Source organism: Talpa europaea (genome assembly GCF_964194135.1).
Source record: "Talpa europaea genome assembly, chromosome: 9".
Taxonomy (NCBI): Eukaryota; Metazoa; Chordata; class Mammalia; order Eulipotyphla; family Talpidae; genus Talpa; species Talpa europaea.
The window spans coordinates 33,061,893-33,081,107 of record NC_140076.1 but is presented as its reverse complement, the minus strand read 5'-3'; the positions used below and the strand labels follow the sequence as shown (position 1 = coordinate 33,081,107).

The window sequence follows — 19,215 nt, the reverse complement described above, 5'->3', positions numbered from 1 at the left end:
CTCCCTCTGCAGGGCAGTAGCTTCCTGCCTGCCTGTGACCTGTACCATGCCGGGACTTTTCTTCCCTGACCTCCCTCAGCATAGGTCGCTCTCCTCAAGGCTGCCCCCCTGCAACCATGCAGGCCTCTCTCAGCAAACCTGTCCATTTTGGGGCAACTCTTCCTGCCCACTCGTGTCTATGCAAGTGTCCCTTTCCCTAATAAACCTGCCTTTTAAATATTAAAAAAAAAAAAAGGGCAAAAGAACTAAACTGCACTTTTCTAAAGAAACATTCAGGATCTCCCTGGTGGCACAAGGGGTTAACTCCCAGCACTATGAAGCAAATTCACAGCCATTGCAGCACAAGTTCGATCCCTGGCCAGGGAGCTGACCCATAAAGTGCAGCAGACCTCTCCTGTTTCACCCGCTGCTCCCCTCAGCAGTGTATTTCAGCCAATATGCCTGTTCTGCTCCCCACTCTGTCTCTGGTAAATCCTCTCACCACCCCCTACCTCTGGCCTACACCCCAGCTCTTGTATGCATAAATAAATAAAAAAATCTTTAAAAAAAGAGACATTCAAATGGCCTACATGCACATGAAAAAAAATGCTCAACATTAATTTTTAAAGAGAAAAGCAAATCAAAACCACAATGATATATCTCTTCACCATTGTGAGAATGATCTATATAAAAAAGATGGAAATCACAAATGTTGGGGAGTATGTGGAGAAAGGGAACATTCATTTGCTGTTGATGGGAATATAATTTGGTACAGCTTCTATGGAAGTGGTATGGAGACACTATATAAAATAATGGAAATACCATTATGATACAGTAATACATTTCTAGGTATTTACCTAAAGAATATAAAAACATTAATATGAAAAGATTTATTCATTCCTATGTTCACAGCAGCATTATCCACAATAGCCAAGCCATGGAACCAAACGAAGTGTCCATCACCAGACAACTAATAAAAAAATTGTGGTATACACTCAACGGATACTACTCTACCATTGAAAATGATGAAACAGTGCTTTTCAAAACAAAATGTATGAAATTTAAGGTGATTATGCTAAGTGAAATAAGTCAGAAAGTGAAGGTTAGATACCAGATGGTTTCACTTATTTGTGGAATATAAATAACCAAAGAACACAAAGTAGCAAAGGACAGTAAAAATAACTCTTAGACTCCATGAAAAATATATTGCTTACAAGAAAATAAGGGAGGGAGGACAGGATCAGGGAAGCAAGGAGACAAGACATTGGCATGAGAGTTTGGTGGAGGGTGAGTGATACTTGAATACCTAATGTTAGATAAATATGTAAACAACTGACAAATTAATAAAATTTGGGAGGCGTGGAGAATCCTGTCTGTGCGAGTAACTACTCCAGGTAGTTAGGTATGATGAACAACTTGACAATCAAAAGAATAAAGGCAGATGGGTCTTATGGAATCGCTACATGCACAAATGTTAGGGGAACCAAATAAGACATCAGTGTAAAAAAATAGTAACAATATAAAACATAACAAAACAAACACAGACAATTATAAATCAGAGACATCCTGCAGGGGAGGAGGAGGGAGAGAGATGGGTGGGAGGGAGGGAGGAGCACAGGGGACTGTGGTGATGGTGCACAGGTGCACTGGTGAAGGAAATTCTATGGGGACTACACCTGAGGGGGAGGAAAGGAAATACTGTTTAAGAATAAATAATGTTGTAAAAAAAAAATAATAAAATAAAAATAAATAGATAAATAAATTGCTAAGAGGGAAAAAATGCACAAATGTTAAAAATAAATATAAATAGTTATATATTTGGATATCCATAGTTGGGAATTTTTTTCTGTCAAGAGAAATTTTTAAAACAGAGAGAAAATGTTCATATTCATTTTATGAAAATGTTCATAAAACATAGAGAATACAAACATTTTCTCTATGTTTTATCTAAGTTACAAAGGGATACTAATTAAAACAATGAAATACAACTGACTCAAACAATTTGGGTGGCCATTCTCTGAATCAGAAGTCCCATAATTTATTAAATTTGTTGAATGGAACTAATTTTTAAATGAGTAAATGATCTTCAAATTAAACAGCTGAGCCAACCTCAAATTCAATCATGGGAACCTCTCTAAACATTAGTTTCATCATTCACAAAATAAACTAAATTCTCTCTATGATGAACTCCAAAATAACAGTAAATGAGACTCACACTCATTGAAATAGATCCTTTCTCCATCTTCTCAAACCCAAGAGCCAAGACACAATCTGCCATACCTTAAAAGAAAATGCAATTATTTTGAAAAATTAAATTTCCAAACACTAGACAAAATACTATGAAATACTTCAAAGTAAATAAGTATGTCAATTTATATAAAATGGAAAAGCAAACTATAAGCCTAAAAATTTTTTAATAAATGAAAATTTATAGAAATTATTTTTCATGCTTCCCAATAAGGAAAAAAATCAAGAAAATGTTTAAGTATTCCTTTGATTCTCAATATATTTTTTAAAGATTTATTTATTTATGCATACAAGAACTGCAGTACAGGCTAGAGGTGTGGGGGGTGAGAGGATTCACCAGAGACAGAGTGGAGAGCAGAACAGGCAGATCTACTGAAATACACTACTGAGGGGAACAGCGGGTGGGTCAGGAGAGGTCTGCTGCGCCATGTGGGTAGCTCCCTGGCTGGGGATCGAACTTGTGCTGCAGTGGCTGCAGATAGCTTTATAGGTTGTGTCTTAACCCCTTGCACCACCAGGGAGGCCCGATTCTCAATATATTAATAAAACTTTTGATTAACATAGAAATATGCTTTGATGAAAGAAAAATATAAATAGCTAATTTTTTTTTTTTAAATAGAGGCATGTTTTATTTATTTATTTGTTTGTTTTGTTTTGTTTATACATGCACTGGGTACAGTCAGAAGCGCCGGAGGGTGAGAGAATTCACCAGAGCCAGAGCAGGGAGCAGAGCAGGCAGAAGGACCGAAGTACACTGCTGAGGGGAGCAGCGGGCGGCAGGAGAGGTCTGCACGCCATGTGGGACCCTCCTCCGGTGGCCGGGGAGCAGCTGGGGATCGAACCGGTGCCGCAGAGGCGTGGGCAGCTTCGCAACCCAGCGCTCAACCGCTGCGCCACCGGGGAGGCCCATAAATAGCTAATTTTTTAATACTAAAACATTAAGTAAAAGGTTTCTTTGTTTTTTTAAGCAAATATTTTATTAAAAAAAGATTCTAATCAAAATCACAACAGAATTATTTTAGGAGGGAGAGGGCACCTTTGTGATGTTTTTTGTTAAAGTTCAAGTGAACAGCAAAACAAAACAGATTTGTCAAAATTTTTCTTTTACAAAAGGAGGGACAGTAACATTATCAAACAGTAAGACATTATAAAATTCCAACAATTAGGGGCCTCCCTGATGGCAGCGCAATGAACCTATCCATTTGTTTAAGTTACAGCACAATGAACCTATCTGCAGCCACTATAGCAAAGCACGAGTTCGATCCCTGGCCAGCCAGGGAGCTGACCCACAGCAGTGTATTTCAGTCAATCTGCCTGTTCTGGTCCCCACTCTGTCTCTGGTGAATCCTCTCTCTCTCTCTCTCTCTCTCTCTCTCTCTCTCTGTCTGTCTCCCTGTGTCTCTCTCTGTCTCTCTCTCTCTCTCTCTCTCTCTGTCTCTCTCTCTCTCTCACACACACACACACACACACACACACCCGCACCTCTGGCCTGTACCTCAGGTCTTATATGCATATATAAATAAATCTTAAAAAAAAAAATTCCAGGAGGGGGCGGAGCAACATGGCGGCGAGGAGACACTGCGAGTAAGATCTCCCATTAAAAAAAGTTAATAGGGAGGAAAAGCGGCAGGTCCCAGTGAGAACTGGGACACGGAAGATAAACGGACGACTCCAGCAAACTGCCCGAAGAAGAAAGTTGCCATAAAAGAGGACCAGAAGGGAGGGAAGCGCAGAACCCTGCTCCCCTCCCCCGCCCACAGAGTCGGCACTCTCCGACCCGCAGAGAGGAGGAAAACAACAAACCAAAACTGCCAACAAGAACAACGGACGCAGCAAGTGGGAATGTGAGTGGAAAGGAACTATTTCAGCCACCACACCCCGTGAACGGGAGCTGTGGAGAACCCTGCAGGATCCGCCGCGGAGGTGAGCTCCAGGCGCCATTAAAGAGAGCCCCCCCCCCAGGAGGAGACCAGCACCAGCACACAGCCCCGGGCCGCCCATAAGCTTGCGCGGAAAGCGGGTGCTGAAAAAGCAGACGCGGATCGGGATTGCGCGGAAAAGCAAACGCGGATCCGGATCGGATCGCAGCTGCCCAGGTCCCCGCAACTGCGACCTAGGCTTGCGGGGAGACGCGCGGAGGCCCTCCCTGAGTGAGCAGGAACAAGGCGCCCAGGCAGGGGAGCGGGATTCAAAAGGCGCCATTCCCGCGCCACTGATCTGGGCTACAGCCCGCGTCCTGGAACTGAGGGCTTTGGAACTGAGACCCGGGGCACGAAATTAGGGGCGTGGGTTCCCCACGACGGTGGGGCACAAGGCAGACACAGCACCCCAAAGCCTTTGAGGTTTACCCTACCATCCCCGCTCTGCTCCCTGTCCCACGGGGTGGAAAATCAGCTCCCCAAGGGCTCTAGGAGAGATCTCTGGCGCCACCTAGCCACTTGAAGCCAACAGAGGCTCCTGAAGGAGCTAGTGGCCAGCTGGGGAGTTAGCCCACACCAGGCCCCTTCCGAACAAGTAGTCTGAGCCCACAGGGAGAGCGAGCACCCACAGCCGGGGCAGACCAGACGCGCAGAAGAGTGTGCCTGAGACCAGACGCGCAGGGAGTGTGTCCCACATCACCATTTTAGAACAGGGACATTTCTTCAGTAAAGACTACCTGCAGAAGGCTTCCTCAGGAGCCAGAGGTGAGCGGGGGAAGTTCGCCCACGCCAGACCCCCTCTGGCCTGCAGTCCAAGCCCAGAGGGGAAGCAGGAACCCACCGCCGGGGCAGACCAGGCGCACAGGGGAGTGTGTCCCCACATCGGCATTTTAGAACAGGGACCTTTCTCCAGTAAAGACTGCTTGAAACTGACAGATGACTCCTGGAGGAACCAGAGGGGAGCAGAGAAGCCCACCCAAGATGCCGGCCAGTCCCAACAACACAGTGTCCCAACGCATACGGCAAATTAGAAAACAGACAGTAGGGAGGAGAAGAACCACACGCAACCTAGCAACTACCCAGAGAAAAAGCACACCACAAAAAGAAAACCAGCCCCCAGATTGCAACGACAATAACTTGGAAGAATTTCTGAGCCTTCCAGAAAGAGAATTTAAAATTGCCGTGATTAAAAAACTGACAGAAGTCATAAAGGAAAACAATGATAAGGGAAAAATAATCAACAATCAGAAGAATGCAATTGAGTCCCTAGAGAGGGAAAACAATGGTCAGAAGAAAGAAATTGAGTCCCTAAAGAGGGAAGTAAAAGAAATGCAGGAGATCAAAGAATTAATGGAAGAACTAAAGAATTCTGGGAAAAGCAATGAAAGCAGAATAGATGAAATGGAAGAACGAATAAGTAATCTTGAAGACACAGAAATAAAAAGAACCAAAACAGAAAAGGAAAGAGAAGTACGAAGGAAAAAGAATGAAGAAAGACTTCGGGAACTATCTGACTCCATGAGGAAAGGAAATATAAGAGTTATAGGAATACCAGAAGGAGAGGAGAGAGATGTAGGAACAGAGAAAATATTCAAAGAGATAATTGAAGAGAACTTCCCAAATGTGAAGAAGGAGCTGAAAATTGATATACAAGAAGCAAGAAGAACACCAAATTTCCACGACGAAAGGAAAAATACAGCAAGACACATAATAGTAAAGCTCCCAAGAATCCAGGACAAGGAAAAAATAATGAAGCTGGCAAGAGGGAAGAAACAGATAACATTCAAAGGAAAACCAATCAGGCTGACATCAGACTTCTCCGAAGAAACACTAGGGGCAAGGAGAGAGTGGAGGGACATAGTCAACAGACTCCAAGAAAACAGATGCCAACCAAGAATACTCTATCCCGCAAAGCTCTCAATCCTCTTTGAAGAAAGAATATGGACCTTCCCAGACAAACAGAAACTCCGGAATTTCATTGCAACTAAACCCCCACTCCAAAAAATACTACAAGGAGTTCTAAAGCCAGAACCTCAGAGGGACGAATAACAATGAAAGAAGGCCAAAAAAAAAAAAAAAGTTATTAAATAAATAAATAAAATCAAAGGAAAGACAAACACAATGGCAAATACAGATGTGAACATATCAATATTAACTCTAAATGTAAATGGACTAAACTCTTCAATAAAAAGACACAGAGTTGCAGCCTGGATTAAGAAACAAAACCCAACCTTTTGCTGTCTCCAGGAAACACATTTAGCTACAAAAGATAAAAATAGGCTCAAAGTTAAAGGATGGAAAACAATCCTACAAGCAAATGGACCAAAAAAGAAAGCAGGAACAGCTATACTTATATCAGATAAAACAGGTTTCAAACTCAAAAAGATAAAAAGAGACCCCAATGGTCACTATATTATGATCAAGGGGACAATACTTCAAGAAGAAATAACACTCATTAACATATACTCACCAAACGAAGGAGCACCAAAATATATCAGACAACTGTTGTCCTCTCTGAAAACAGACATCAGAGAAAACACATACGTAGTGGGAGACTTCAACACACCACTATCAACAATGGATAGATCAACAAGACAAAAAATAAGTAAAGAAACCAAAGCTCTAAATAAGGACCTAGAGCAATTGGGCTTAACAGACATCTATAGAACACTAAACCCCAAAAAAACGGAGTACACATTTTTCTCAAGCGCACACGGATCATTCTCCAGGATCGATCACATACTGGGGCACAAGACAAACATCAACAGATACACCAAGATTGAAATCATATCAACCATCTTTTCTGACCATGAAGGCATCAAACTAGAAATAAACGATAAAAAGAAGGCAAGGAACTTTCCTACCTCATGGAGATTAAAAACCACACTACTGGAAGACCATTGGACTAATGAGGCGATCAAAGAAGAAATTAAAAAATTTTTTGAATTGAACGACAAGGAGGACACCAATATCCTAAATGTATGGGATGCAGCAAAAGCAGTAATAAGAGGAAAATACATAGCAATAGAAGCTCACATCAAGAAACAAGAAAGAACGCAAAGAAACAACTTAATCTCGAAGCTCAAAGATCTAGAAAAAGAACAACAAAAAAACCCCAAAACCAGTAGAAGAAAAGAAATAATAAAAACCAAAGCAGAAATAAATGAAATTGAAACTAAAAAAACAATCCAAAAGATCAATGAAACCAAGAGCTGGTTCTTTGAAAAAATAAATAAAATAGACAAACCCCTAGCCAGGCTCACAAAGGAAAAAAGGGAGAAAGCACAAATAAACAGGATCATCAATGAAAGAGGAGAAATCACAACGGACACAGCAGAAATCAAAAGAATAATCAGTAACTACTATGAACAGTTATATGGAAACAAGTTTAACAATCTAGAGGAGATGGACAAATTCCTACAACTCTACAATCACCCAAAGCTAGATAAAGAAGAAATAGAACACCTAAACAGACCAATTACAATTAGCGAAATTGAAATGGTAATCAATAACCTCCCCAAAAACAAAAGCCCAGGACCTGATGGATTTACAAATGAATTCTACCAAACATTCAGAGACGAATTAGTGCCTATCCTTCACAAACTCTTCCAAAAAATTGAGAAGGAAGGGACAATACCAAACACGTTTTATGAAGCCAACATTACACTAATACCAAAACCGAACAAGGACAACACAAAAAAGGAAAACTACAGGCCAATCTCCCTAATGAACACTGATGCAAAAATCCTCAATAAAATTTTAGCTATCAAAATCCAACAATGTAGCCATAAGATAATTCACCACGACCAAGTAGGATTCATTCCAGGGACACAAGGATGGTTCAACATCCGAAAATCAATCAATGTTATCCAACACATCAACAAAAAGAAATATAAAAACCATATGATGATATCAATAGATGCTGAGAAAGCTTTTGACAAAGTGCAACACCCATTCATGATAAAAGCCCTTGAAATTCTTGGGATACAAGGAACATACCTCAACATCATAAAGGCCATCTATGACAAGCCAACAGCCAGTATCATTCTCAATGGTGAAAAGCTGAAAGCAATTCCATTAAGATCTGGAACAAGACAAGGATGTCCACTCTCACCACTGCTTTTCAATATAATACTGGAAATCCTATCCAGGGCAATAAGACAAGAGAAAGACATCCAAGGAATCCAAATAGGAAAAGAAGAAGTCAAACTATCACTATTTGCAGACGATATGATATTATACATAGAGAACCCCAAAAACTCCACAGAAAAGCTAATTCAACTCATCAATCAGTTCAGTAAAGTGGCAGGATACAAAATCAACACGCGAAAGTCAGTAGCCTTCCTATACACAAACAATAAATCTGAAGAAGAAGAAATCAAAAAACCATCCCTTTTGTTATTGAAACAAAAAAAATCAAATATTTGGGAATAAATCTAACAAAAGAGGTAAAGGACCTATACAAAGAAAACTATAAAACACTGTTAAAAGAAATAGAAGAAGACACAAAGAAATGGAGAGACATCCCCTGCTCATGGATTGGAAGAATAAACATTATTAAAATGGCCATCCTTCCAAAAGCAATATACAGATTCAATGCTCTTCCAATCAAAATTTCAATGTCATTCTTCAAAGAAATAGAACAATTATTGATGAAATTCATATGGAATCACAAAAAACCCCGAATAGCCAAAGCTCTCCTGAAAAAAAAAAGAAAGGAATGGAGGCATCACACTCCCAGACTTCAAACTATACTACAAAGCCATAATCATCAAAACTGCATGGTATTGGAACAAGAACAGACATACAGACCAATGGAATCGAATAGAAAATCCAGAAATAAACCCACAGATTTATGGTCAACTAATGTTTGACAAAGGAGCAAAGAATATGCATTGGAGCAAAGAAAGTTTGTTCAATAAATGGTGCTGGGAAAACTGGGTCGCTACATGCAAAAGAATGAAGCTTGACTATACCTCACACCATACACAAAAATCAACTCAAAATGGATTAAAGAACTAGACATAAGACCTGAAACCATAAAATACATAGAAGGAAATATAGGCGAAACACTACGGGATTTGCACATCAAAGACATCTTTACAGACACATCACCCAAAGCAGTGAGAGTGAAGGCAAAGATAAACAGCTGGGACTACATCAAAATAAAGAGCTTCTGCACAGCAAAAGAGACAATAACAAAAGCAATGAGAAACCCCACCAACTGGGAGAACATTTTTGCACACAACACTAATGATAAAGGACTGATCACAAAAATCTGCAAAGAGCTGATGAGACTCAACAACAACAAAGAAAATAATCCAGTCAAAAAATGGGCAGAAGAGCTAAAAAGAAACTTCACTGAAGAGGAAATGCAAATGGCCAACAGGCATATGAAAAAATGTTCAACATCACTTGTCATCAGGGAAATGCAAATCAAAACTACCATGAGATACCATCTTACACCAGTGAGAATGGCACATATTAAAAAAACTAGCAACAACAAATGTTGGCGAGGGTGTGGAGAAAAAGGAACTCTTCTGCACTGTTGGTGGGAATGCAAACTGGTCCAACCACTGTGGAAAGCTGTGTGGAGATTTCTGGACCTACTAACATAGAGCTTCCATATGATCCAGCAATTCCACTCCTAGGTATTTACCCAAAGGACACAGAAACATCAATTCCAAAGAACACCTGCACCCCTATGTTTATAGCAGCACTGTTTGCAATAGCTAAGCTTTGGAAACAACCCAAATGCCCAAAAATAGATGACTGGATCAAGAAGATGTGGTACATATATACCATGGAATATTACTCAGCATTCAAAAAAGATAAACACATGCAATTTGCAGCAACATGGATGGCGCTGGAAGGGATCATGCTCAGCGAAATAAGCCAAAAAGAAAAAGAAAAATACCGGATGGTCTCACTCATAGCAGGAATCTAGAAAACTTAAATAAGGGACCAGGAAAATGAATAACTATAAGAAAGTGAAAATCAAAATCAACAAAAAACTATGAACCAGAGACACTTTTAGGGGGGCGGGGTGGGAGGGGAGGGATTGGGGTCAGAATGGGGGGAGTGCAATTGTATGGGGAATATGACAATAAAATTTATTATCTAAAAAAAAAAAAACAAAAAACAGTATGTCTGGAATAAAACCAGACACACAGATCAATGGAATAGATTTGAGAGGCCAGAAATGGACCCACATGTATATGGACAGTTTATCAATTACAAAGGAGCCAAGAGTATACACTTGAAAAAAGGAAGTCTCTTTAACAAATGGTGTTGGGAAAATTGGACATTCACATGTGAAAGAATGACACCGACTACCATGTCATACTTTACACAAAAAATTAACTCAAAAGGGATTAAAGACTTGGATATAAGACACAAAACTATAAAATACATAGGAAAAAAAAAACACAGGCAAAATACTCTATGACACTGGTTTCAGAAATGTCTTTGTGAATTTGTCTTTATCAACAAACAAAACAAAAGAGGATTTAAACAAATGGGACTATATCAATCTAAAAAAGCTCTGCAGATGAGCCAGAAGAGCAGCTGGAGAAGGAAATGCCATATGATGCCAGTGGTTTGTTTACCTAATTGTACTTCAACTCATTTTACTTTATTTTTCAAGTGGTATTTATGATTTTCTTCTGATGATAAGAGTAGTGTATTTTCATTGAGAACATAAAGAAAAAAATTTGTTACCTTCATTTTCAACATTTAGAAATTTAGTAATTTTATATTTGAGTGCATGCATATTTTAGATTTGAAATTATAATAATTTCATGTATAGAATTTTTTACCTATTATATTTCATTTCATAAAATGTTGTAATTACTTAATTGTATTAAAATGATCCTTTGTGAGACATACTTTATTGTTATTTTAATATTTCTGCCTTTGTCAATATGATAATCAGTATACCATTGTTTAAAATTTAGGTTGTTTCTTTTTCTTGAAAATGTAAATAGAATTTCAGTGAATCAACACAGATATCTACATCAGTCTGTATTTCTGAAAACATATAGGAATTTAACTTATAGTTTAACTATTTTGAATAAAGCCTTTTGAAAATAAAAAAAATAGGGCCTCCCCGGTGGCGCAGCAGTTGAGCGCTGGGTTGCGAAACTGCGCGCGGCCTCTGCGGCGCCGGTTCGATCCCCGGCTGCTCCCCGGCCACCAGAGGAGGGTCCCACATGGCGCGCAGACCTCTCCTGCCGCCCGCTGCTCCCCTCAGCAGTGTACTTCGGTCCTTCTGCCTGCTCTGCTCCCCGCTCTGGCTCTGGTGAATTCTCTCACCCTCCCGCGCTTCTGACTGTACCCAGTGCATGTATAAACAAAAACAAACAAACAAACCAGCAAACAAATAAATAAAGCATGCCTCTATAAAAAAAAAAAAACAAAAAAAACAAAAAAAAAAAAAAAAAGAAAATAAAAAAAATAATAATAAAATAAAAAAATAAAAAAGCTCTGCATAGCAGAAGAAATTAACACAAAGACATCCTACTGAATGGGAGAAAATACTTTCACATCATATATCTGCAAAGCGTGGATATCCAAGATCTATAAAGAACTCGTACAACTCAACAAAAAGAAAACAAATAACCCAAACAAAAAATGAACAGAAGAACAAAACACTTCTCCAAAGAAGACATACAGAGGGCTAACAGGTACATGAAAAAGTGCTCATCATCACTTATTATTAGGGAAGTGTAAATCAGAACCACAATTAGATATCACCTCTCACTTGTGAGAATGGCCCATATCAAAAAGTCCAGAAACAAGGACAGTTGGCAAGGATTTGGAGAAAAAGGAACCCTCTTATACTTTTGGTGGCAATGTAGATTGGTTCATGCCTTATGGAAAACAGTGTGGAGGCTTCTCAAAATATTAAAAATAGATCTACCATCTGATCCAGTAATTCCACTCCTAGGTATCTACCTGAAGAATGCAAAAAGACTACTTCGGAGGGATATATGCACCCCCGTGATCTTTGCAGCAATACTGACAATAACAAAGTTATGGAAGCAACCCAAGTGCCAATGACAGATGCGTAGATTAAGAGAATGTTTCATCTATATGCAACGGAACACTAGTCAGTGATTTAAAAAAAAAGATGAACTTTTGCCATTTTTAACAACATGAATGGAACTGGAGGGGAACATTTTAAGTAAAATAAATCAGGAGGGAAAGACAAATATCACGTGATTTTGCTTATATGTGCAAGATAGTGAAACAAATAAAATGTCGGTCAAAACCAAACCTATAACAAACCCTAGAAATCTGTCTGTAGAATTAAGCCCACCAGAGGGGGTGGGAGAGGGTGGCTAGCAAAGTGTGGTGGGCTCCAATGGACTATGGTGGAAGACAACAGATAGCTTGGTGGTGGGAGTGGACAGTGACAGATATGAGAAGGTGTGACCCCATACTTCTGAATCACATGCAGTTGTATAAAACTATGTTACCTCGATAAAATAATAAAAAAATGATTTTATACAAAAAAAAAAAATTCCAACAATTAAAACACTAAGTAGTTCAGTGATAAGCAACAATTAATCAGTAGAACAGAAAAGAAGGCCTAATAAAAGATCCTACACTATTTGGATGAATACAGACTATGATATATAACCAATAGAACTGAAAACATAATGGCCACAGAAATCATTATACACAAATGTTTTATATAAGCATGATTTAAAAAATGGAAACAACCTAAAGTCCATTAGCTGATTAAATAAACAAAATGTAGTATAGCCTTGCAAGTGTTATTTGGCCATAAAAATGAATCAAGTACAAATATGTGCTACAACATGGATGAACTATGAAAACATTATGCTAAGTGAAAGAAGCCACAGGAGGACATATATTCCATTTTCATAACAGATAAATCCATAGATACAGAAATTAGATTAGAGGTTTCCAGGGACTAAGGAAAAGGGGAAGAAAAGTGACTACTAATGGATACAGAGTTTCATTTCAGGGTAATAAAATCTTCTAAAATTAGACAGCAGGGCCTCCCTGGTTGTGCAGGGAGTTGGGATACAGCACTATGAAGCTGTCCACAGCCACTGCAGCATGAGTTTGATGCCCAGCCAGGGAGCTACCCATATGGCAAAGCAGACCTCTCCTGCCTCGCTCACCCGCTGCTCCCCTCAGCAGTATGTTTCAGTCAATCTGCCAGTTCTATTCCCCACTCTGTCTCTGGTGAATCCTCTTACCCCTCAAACCTCTGGCCTGTACCCCAGTTCTTGTATACATAAATAAATATTTTTTAAAAATTACTTTAAAATTAGATAACAGTGGGAGTTGTATAACTGTGAATATACTAGAACACACTGAATTGTACACTGAAAGTGTGAATTTTATGGTACATAAATTATTTTGGAAAAAAAATTTTTAAATAAATATTATAAAACAATCCCTCTGATAGTCATATGGAGAAATTGTGAAAGGGGGACAATAAACCCACAGCTATTTAAGTACACGACATAAATAAGCATTCCTTACCACCCTGAATCAGCTGTCGAGCCATAAACAAAGCAGTAGAACCAGAAGCACAGTTATTGTTGACATTCATTATAGGAATTCCAGTCAGTCCCAAACTGTGATAGATAGCCCTCTGCCCAGAGGTAGAGCCACCTGCATAGAAAAAGAAACAACATCATGCAATCATTAAAATGCTGTAAAAAGACTGGGAACATTATTTTTTTTTTTTTAAAGATATATTTATTTTTGTGCAGAAGAACTGGGATGCAGGCCAGAGATGCAGGGGGTGAGAGGATTCACCATAGACAGAGTGAGGAGCAGAACAGGTGGATTTATTGAAATATGCTGCTGATGGGAGCAGTGGGTGAGACAGGAAAGGTCTGCTGCACCACATGTGAGTTAGCTCCCTGGCTGAGGATCAAACTCAGGCTGCAGCGGTGATGGTCCTGAGACTTAATTCCTAAGCCAGATTGGGAACATTCTAAATGTCCATTTAAGGAGGTAGATTAAAGAAATTATGATATGGGCCTCCCTGGTGGCGCAACGGTTGAGCGCTGGGTTGCGAAGCTGCCCGCGGCCTCTGCGGCGCCGGTTCGATCCCCGGCTGCTCCCCGGCCACTGGAGGAGAGTCCCACATGGCACGCAGACCTCTCCTGCCGCCCGCTGCTCCCCTCAGCAGTGTACTTCGGTCCTTCTGCCTGCTCTGCTCCCCGCTCTGGCTCTGGTGAATTCTCTCACCCTCCCGCGCTTCTGACTGTACCCAGTGCATGTATAAACAAAAAACAAACAAATAAAATAAATAAACATGCCTCTATTAAAAAAAAAAATTAAAAAAGAAATTATGATATACCTATTCAATAGAACACTATGCTATCATTTAAAAAGATCAAGGAAGCTCATTATGATGTAATTTAGAACAATTACTTAACAATAAAAAAGCTACAAAATAGTGTGCATAAAGCAAAGTTACCTCAAAAAAAAAAAGTGTATATTATGTGTATAACAAAAGAGGAAAAAGAGAACTTATACATTTGCATATACTTGTTTACATATGCATAAATTACCTCTGGAAAGATACACTAGTGAAATTGGTGTCTAAGGGAAGGAATCTATGAGACAATGAGATAGGGGGAAAAAAGATAAGCTTTCCAGTACATACTCATCCACCTTTCGTATTTCGGAAACATAACAATATCTAATTTATTCCAGAAAAATAAAGAACACTTACTTGAAAAATGTTAATTATGACTTAAAAGAAGACAACTTAATGACATGGAAAATACTGAATATAGTAAAATGAGAACAGAAAGTTAACAAAAAGAATGGGGCCTCCCTGGTGGCGCAGGGGTTAAAGACAGCGCTGTCAAGCTATTGCCAACCACTACAGCACTAGTTAGATCCCTGGCTGGCCAGGGAGCAACCTACATGACACAGCAGACTCTCCTGTCTTGCCCACTGCTCCCCTTAGCAGTGTATTTCAGTAGATCTGCCTGATCTGTTCCCCACTCTCTCTGGTGAATCCTCTCACACACACCCACCTCTGGCTTACACCCCAGCTCTAATATGCATAAATAAATAAATCTTTAAAAAAATAAATAAAATTTAAAAAAATTTTAAAAGTATGTATGACTGTTTTCTTTAAAAGAACACTGGAGCCTCCCTGGTGGCACAGCAGTTGAGCGCTGGGTTGCGAAGCTGCCCGCAGCCTCTGCAGCGCCAGCTGGATCCCCAGTCCCCGGCGAGGGTCCCACATGGTGCGACCGACCTCTCCTGCCACGCCCGCTGCTCCCCTCAGCAGTGTATTTTGTCAGTCTGCCTGCTCTGCTCTCCACTCTGGCTCTGGTGAGTTCTCTCACCCTCCCGCGCTTCTGACTGTACCCAGTGCTTATATAAATAAATAAATGTATCTTAAAAAAAAAAAAAAAAGAACAATGTACATGCATGTGTAATCACATGCATTTATACTCACTGAAGGATATATATATATATATATACACACACACACACTTATTTATATATATCAAAAATTAATGGTAATCATCTCCGGATAGTGGGATTAAAGGTCACTTATTTTTTCTTGTGTTTTTCTGTGTGTTTTCTTTTTTATATAATTAGCATACATTATTTTTCTAATCAGGCTTGTTTAATGAAAACATTTATTATACAGAAAAGTCAATAAGAACAAATTTTAAGACAACAAAGAGATAATATTAATTACCTTTACATGGTAGAGCTATGGGTATTTTTTTCTTTTTTAAGATAAAAATGTTTTTTAATTTATCACCTGTTTTGGCAATAGAATAATGGCAAAAATACATATTAAACTAGACTGACCTATAAGGGACATGTAGGAATGATGAGAATAAAGAATAAGACTCTGAATTCTAATTGTGAGCTTTAAAATTCATAAATGTTTCTGTATTGTTATGTAGCTGGTGTAGATTTGGACAAATAATTTTTAGATTACATAGTTTATCACTTACCATAAACATAACCAATACACGCCTGTTCCACTGCTGAATAAGGGATCTGTGCATCAGCTAAAGCCTTCTGGCCTGTAAGAACAAAAAGGCTTTATCAAATAATGCTTTCAGTTTTGCTTCAGGTGAGTAAAACTTAAGCTTAGAATTTTCCCAAAGTAAATCTACCTCCCTCTATATAAAGTCTATGTTCAATTCAAATGATAAATCCCTCATAAAATCAGATATCTCCTTTCAGAAGTAATCACTTCTTTCCCTAAGCTACTACATCCATCACTTTTCACATCTCCTTTTTGATACTTAACTATTTTTGTCTTAACCATATACCTAACTGTAAATGTGATAAATCCAACTAAAAGCTCCTTAATGCTAAGATCCTTGTCTTATACATCTCAGTGATTCCACTGTACATCTACAGGGCAAAATTAATAGAATATCATGGGGGAAGGTGACTCATAGTTATCATCAAGAGATGATTCTATGAAATAAAGAATGGAGGGTTTTTTTTAAAGACTTATTTACTTAGGCGTATAAGAACTGGGGTGTAAGCCAGAGGTGCGGGGGTGAGAGGATTCACCAGAGAGAGTGGGGAGCAGAACAGGCAGATCTCCTGAAATACACTGCTCAGGGCAGCAGCGGGCGAGGCAGGAGAGGTCTGCTGTGCCTTATGGGTCAGCAACCTGGCCTGCAGGGAACTCAGTGCTGCAGTGGCTGGTGATAGCTTGATAGCACTGTCATTAACCCCTGTGCTACCAGGGAGGCCCAAGAATGGAGTTTTCTTTTTTTTTTTTTCTTTTTAAAGATTTATTTATTTATGCAAGAACGGGGGTACAGGCCAGATGCGCGGGACGGTGAGAGGATTCACCAGAGACAGAGTGGGGAACTTAACAAGCAGACTGACAAAATACACTGCTGAGGGGAGCAGCAGGTGAGACAGGAGAGGTCTGCTTTGCCATGTGGGATTCTCACTGGCCAGCCAGGATCAAACCAGTGCTGCAGAGGCTGGGGACAGCTTCACAGTGCGGCGCTCAACTGCCTGCGCCACCAGGGAGACTCCAAGAATGGAGTTTTAATGATGCTATCCAAAGTGCATAAATGGTCAATGGAGGAGCTAAGAAGAATTATGAAAATAAACTGGGAAGAGATGCACAGAGGTTAGAGAGGTGTGAACTAAACCCTTACCTACCACAGTGAGAAGCAAACAGACGTCTAAAATTGAAAAATCAAAAACTGGAATAAGCATGGTGGAATAAACATTTAGAAATATGGAGATAACTACCAGAAGAACTAAAGCCAAATCTGCACTTCTCTAAAGAAATTTAGGGCCTCCCTGGTGGAGCAAGGGGTTAAGTCTCAGCACTATGAAGCTATCAGCAGCCACTGCAGCATGAGTTCAATGCCCAGACAGGGAACTGACCCACATGGCACAGCAGATCTCTTCTGTCTCACACGCTGCTTCCCCTCAGCAGTGTATTTCAGTGGATCTGCCTGTTCTTCTCCCCATTCTGTCTCTGGTGAATCCTCTCACCCCCGCATCTCTGGCCTACATTCCAGTTCTTGTATGAATAAATAAATAAAATGAATCTTTTAAAAAAAAATCAAATTATCATTTTTAATGACCCTACTTTTCTCTCCCATAGAGCCCTTTGCTGTTTTAACAAACAGTTGGGTAGCACAAAAACAAATAGGCAGTTTACTGTCTGCTCTCACTATTTAGCTAAGAAGACCCAAGCTCTTTTCCCTTCCTCCTGTTTAGTGAGTCACTAGGGAATTGTCTTCCAGGTTCTTCTTCCTTCCACAATCAAAACAGACCACACAATAAACTATAATGTTTAAAGTTCTAAACATTCTATATTACCTGCTTCTTTTGCCATGTCGGGATAGTCTCTTGAATTCGCTGCTCCAGGATTGAAGAACTAGAAATATAGAGAAAGATAGTCAAACAGAAATAAGTATAGATTTTTTTCACAACAGAACATCACAGAAATTAATTTACTATTCATTTAAACAAAAACATATTGAGCACGTATCATATTTCTGGACTCTGCTAATAAATACAAAATCTTTGTCCACAGGGACCTTTGATCTAAAGGAAGACAGACAATTAAACTATCATGTCAAAGGCACAAATTACACTATCATGGGAGAGAAATTCGCAATCTTAGAGTGAGAACTGAAGAGGCTTTTCAGAGGAACTGACGTTAAATTATATCTTTTTTTTTTTTAAAGATTTATTTATTATACAAGCATTGGGTACAGTCAGAAGCACGGGAGGGTGAGAGAATTCACCAGAGCCAGAGCGGGGAACAGAACAGGCAGAGAGATGAAATACACTGCTGAGGGGAACAACGGGCACGGCAGGAGAGGTCTGTCGCGCCATGTGGGACCCTCGCTGGCGGCTGGGGATCGAACAGGCGAACAGGCAATGCAGAGTCTGCGGGCAGCTTAGCAGCCCGGCGCTCAACTGCTGCACCACGAGGGGAGGCCCTAATTTAAATCCTTAAAGATGAACAGAAGTGAAAGAAAATGCTCAACCCAAGTATTGCAAAAAATTTTATATCTCAGAGATTGAAGCACAAGATAGGAAGTGATACTGATAGACACAGACAATAACTTAGGACCAAATGATGATAACTACTAATACTTATTGGACACTTACTATGTTATGCACTGTGCTAAGCTCATTTAACCCTCACAAAAACCCTAACAGGTAGGTACTATTAAATATTTTACAGATAAGAAAACTAGGGTACAAATTGAACAAACAAAACAAAAAAAAACCCTTAGACTCTGAGGACAGAATGATAGTTACCAGAGGTGAAGTAGGAGGGAGGGAATAGGAAGAGGTGGCCAGTTGGTTAGTGGCAGATAACTGGATATTTGTAGTGGGCATGGTGCCATAGATACAGTGGCTGATGTGAGATACACCTGAAACCTACACAGTGTTGTAAACTAATGTTATCTCAGCAAAAAGTTAAAAAGAAAAAAAAAGAAAAAAAAACCTGATGTATAACAAGGAACCCCAGAGGCTGAATCAACAGACCATGGCTGGGGGACTAGGGGGTGATCTCAATGACAATACTGAGTAA

The 19,215-nt window shown here is 39.7% G+C and overlaps 1 protein-coding gene across 1 annotated transcript in view; it reads right to left on the bottom strand.

Annotated features, from left to right (window-relative positions):
- SCP2 (sterol carrier protein 2) overlaps positions 1-18,034 on the bottom strand; it is a gene marked incomplete at its 3' end in the record, with an annotated part of 82,856 nt that extends 64,822 nt beyond the window's left edge. Inside the window, exons 1-4 of the mRNA XM_084242917.1 lie at positions 17,985-18,034; positions 16,130-16,201; positions 13,668-13,799; positions 2,195-2,259 (exon numbers count right to left, since the gene is read on the bottom strand). Coding sequence (XP_084099043.1) covers positions 2,195-2,259; positions 13,668-13,799; positions 16,130-16,201; positions 17,985-18,000 — 285 coding nt within the window. The 5' untranslated portion in view covers positions 18,001-18,034. The remainder of the gene's footprint in view (positions 1-2,194; positions 2,260-13,667; positions 13,800-16,129; positions 16,202-17,984) is intronic.
- Between the last annotated feature and the right edge of the window lie 1,181 nt (positions 18,035-19,215).